The following is a 3,617-nucleotide window of genomic DNA, read 5'->3' as shown; positions in this document are numbered from 1 at the left end:
CTGCCACCTGGTGCTCAGTGGAGAGATTGCAGTAAGCTCGAGGCCCTTTAGTGGTCGAGGGCCTTGGGTGCAAATGCTCAGTTACAGTAGACGCTACACGGTAGTGTCAGAAATTAACATGTGTATTATAGTTACGTGACAGTATTTACCCACTATTGTCCTTCATAGGCATTTTATAAGGGCATTTTATTTGTATTCATATTTATCTGTAGATTTGTCCTATATTTTAGTTTTTTTTAAATCAACACACGGCTGTCAATTCTAAAAATAAAATTAGCATAAAATAAAAAGTATTGTAATGTACATGGTATCATAAATACATTTTAGTAATTAAAAAAAAAAACTAATCTGACAGCTACAAGCCACCATAGTTTACAGAAACACTTACTAAATCCATATAATATATAAATGTATAAAATGAATTCTATTCATTGTCAAGCAGGCAGAAATGATGATCCCTATGGAAATTACATTTTGATATCTAATCAAGTAAATTGTACTCTACTGCTGTGAGCATAACAGCTTTTAACCTCACATTTCCAGTTTATCAATTTTAAAAGTGACAGATGAAACAGGAAAAAAGATTCATTGTGAATTCCACTTTATTAGCATTGCCATTTATAATACAATCATTATTGAAATAATTATGAGAACAGAAATGTATCATAAGGAAAACATGTTTGGACTGGTAAAGTTTAATCAACCTTGAACATAATTAAAAGTCTCAAGCAATCATTATTTTATAAGAAATAAAAGAGCAAATATAAGGTACATTTCAATACATGATAGTCAAATTAATAAACAGAATGGAAATGCTAATAAAAAGTTTTCTACATAAAGGCACTATGGTAGTAATATCAATCTGAGTTTGTGTATTTGATGGAAGCAGCCATATTGGGGGGAATAAGAGGTATATATAATAGCCTTTCCCTGCAATATATTACAAGTTACATTATGTAGTGTGTCCCTGTCTTCATTAAAAGCAAACATATAATGTACAGCATGTTCTTTTCAGGTGTGATGAAAAAATAAAACAATTTTATCAGAGTACATCTACAGATATATACACACACAGCTTAATTAAAATTTTAAACATCTATGTGGAATTATAGGAATGGTTAAATTCTGCCACTTTCAACGCACATCTCCGTTTCATTTGGAGTGCTGGTTTCTTTATTTTTTAGGCATTGTAGGTCTTTATCTTCTGAGTGATGGTGGCACAGCAGATGGGACACTTGTTCAGGGGTTCTGAACATTTTTGACAAGTGACGAGGTGTCCACAGGGAATAAAGACGATGCTAATGTCACTGTCCATGCAGACTTTACAGAGTTTCTCCCTCTGGAGTTTCTCAAGTTTCTTTATGGGGTCATCTGCAGAAATTATGTAAGAAACAACACAATGTTAAAACAACAGAAATAGTAGAGTGGAGGAATGAAAAATAAGTATTAATAGCAACAACAACAACAACTGCTTATTTTTTTTATTATATGATTTTCAAAAGTTGTCAAGTTGTGAATCTACACAGTTTAGCATGTTATTTAAAAAAGTTTCAATTGTTGTAGTTGTGTGTGTGTGTGTGTGTGTGTGTGTATGTATATATATATATATATATATATATATATATATATATATATATATATATATATATATATATATATATATATATACACACACACACACACACACACACACACACACTTTAAGTGCTTAATAATTCATATCGGTAATTAAAGTGTAAATACAGTTATTGTTGTTTTAACAAAACCCAAAACAAAGCATGGCCTTAATTTTTTGGAAAAAAAAAAAACTATGGTGGAATTCACTTCATTTAAGAGTCAAAAAAAAAAAAAATCAAATTTTCAAAGAAAAAACAGAACACAAACACTTGCCTGCTTTCTTGGGCACGTCACTAGCACTTTCCTGTGCACTGATGTCTTGAATAAGGGCCTCCACTGAAGTATAGCCCTTATTGTTCTGACGTAACTTCTGCAGAATGGTGCTCTCCACTTTGATGGGGTCAAAACCCATATCTACAGCCTTTTGAGCAATCTCTGACTGTAGGACTTTCTGTGCTGCTGCAGACAAAGTATAAATCACATAAATGTCTGGTGAAGACAGCATGTTTCCATACAGTTATAAAAAAAATAGTGGTTATTCATTGGATTTGTAATCAAATTAAACTTAAAAACCTTTACCTTGCTCATGACTCGAAAAGCCATTCTGACTTGACCTCTGTAAGTCCAAATAATAAATATGTAAGACTACATATACAGTGCATACAATTTATCATGGAATAAAAGGGTATTTTCAAAGGACGTTCATTATAAATTCTATCAATTCAACACATTTACTGAAGTACAAGTGGTTGTGTAAAAGATAGTTAATGACTCACTGAATGGGCTCCATTAGGATATCTCAGTTGCATAGTGTTGACATATTCTGCTCCTTTTTCTGCCAGAAGGAAACTGCAGCTGGGGGTCGATTATAATGATTTCAGTTAGAAAACACATTTTTCAATGCTTAACTCACATGATCTTTATCTAAAATATGCAGATAAATATTGTACATTTTAAATGTGTTTTTAGATTTAAATATCAGAAAAGATGGTAACATTTAATGTTAGTTAATGCATTAAATCAATCCATTTGTTAAATTATTTATTGATAAAAAAAAAAAAAAATAATAAAAATACAACTGTTCAATGTTAATTCATGATAACCAATGCAGTTAACTAATGTTAACAAATGGAACCTTATTGTAAAATGTTCACACAATATTAGAGATTGTGACACCTAAATTCGCATTTAAATGATTGATTTAATCTTTTAATGGTTTACCTAAAATCAATTTACTATATTTATTTACTATTAAAAAAAGTATAGAATTATTCTATTCTATTTATTCAGCCATAGAACAATTTTTAGCCAGAATTTTAATATTGGTGCAATATTGGCGCTTGTCAGCATGAGTTACTATCTACTTTCATTTTATGCAAAAGAGCAGCCTGGACATTAAGTTAAATACCTCTTTTTGCATTTTTGATTATATGAAAAAGTAATTCACCCTGGATAGTGCTTGGCATGCTCCTCCCAAGGGTCTTCATCGGGCATCCAGTCCTTCATTCCTCCTCCACATCTAAAGCAGATCACATGGTCTTGTTTTCCTATATGACAAAAAAATAGGACAGTTTGTTCACTGTGTTCCGAAAAAGTGCTGCAGGGATGACTTTTTTTTTTTTTTTTTTGGTAGATGTATTTTTCTAAAACCCAGTAACTAATTAGCATTTTAGCACTTTCGGTTCCATTGTCCCGAAGTAAATGGGTTTAATTGAATGGGTTTTTGACACCTGAAACACTTTTAAACACCTGAAATAAGGTCTGTGGTTAACACAAGCTCAAGATATATTCACAATTTATTGATTCTTTGAATCAGTAATAACCCCCTTGTAATAACCCCCTAAAAACCCCAGTAATAACCCCCTTGTGATTTTTTTAAAAGTTTTTACTTGTCTTATTAAACGCAGTTGCTAACATTTTTACATGGAGAAACATAACAGTAGTTACCTGTGCTGTAGAAACCAGCTCTGGCCAGTCTCTCAGGATCTATGGGATGTTGT

General features: G+C 31.8%; 1 protein-coding gene across 2 annotated transcripts in view; it reads right to left on the bottom strand.

Moving 5' to 3' along the window:
- Positions 1 to 584: 584 nt before the first annotated feature.
- Positions 585 to 3,617, bottom strand: part of xiap (X-linked inhibitor of apoptosis) — a 6,266-nt gene continuing 3,233 nt past the window's right edge. Inside the window, exons 2-7 of one of the 2 annotated variants that reach the window (XM_051918473.1) lie at positions 3,565 to 3,617; positions 3,065 to 3,164; positions 2,394 to 2,472; positions 2,197 to 2,233; positions 1,891 to 2,076; positions 585 to 1,371 (exon numbers count right to left, since the gene is read on the bottom strand). The exon at positions 3,565 to 3,617 is cut by the window's right edge and continues 747 nt beyond it. In XM_051918473.1, the coding sequence (XP_051774433.1) occupies positions 1,181 to 1,371; positions 1,891 to 2,076; positions 2,197 to 2,233; positions 2,394 to 2,472; positions 3,065 to 3,164; positions 3,565 to 3,617 (646 nt within the window). In that variant the 3' untranslated portion in view covers positions 585 to 1,180. The remainder of the gene's footprint in view (positions 1,372 to 1,890; positions 2,077 to 2,196; positions 2,234 to 2,393; positions 2,473 to 3,064; positions 3,165 to 3,564) is intronic. The other variant, XM_051918474.1, reaches the window with a different exon arrangement.

The sequence above is a fragment of the Ctenopharyngodon idella genome, chromosome 14 (assembly GCF_019924925.1).
Source record: "Ctenopharyngodon idella isolate HZGC_01 chromosome 14, HZGC01, whole genome shotgun sequence".
Classification (NCBI taxonomy): Eukaryota; Metazoa; Chordata; class Actinopteri; order Cypriniformes; family Xenocyprididae; genus Ctenopharyngodon; species Ctenopharyngodon idella.
This window is presented reverse-complemented; position numbering and strand designations above follow the sequence as displayed.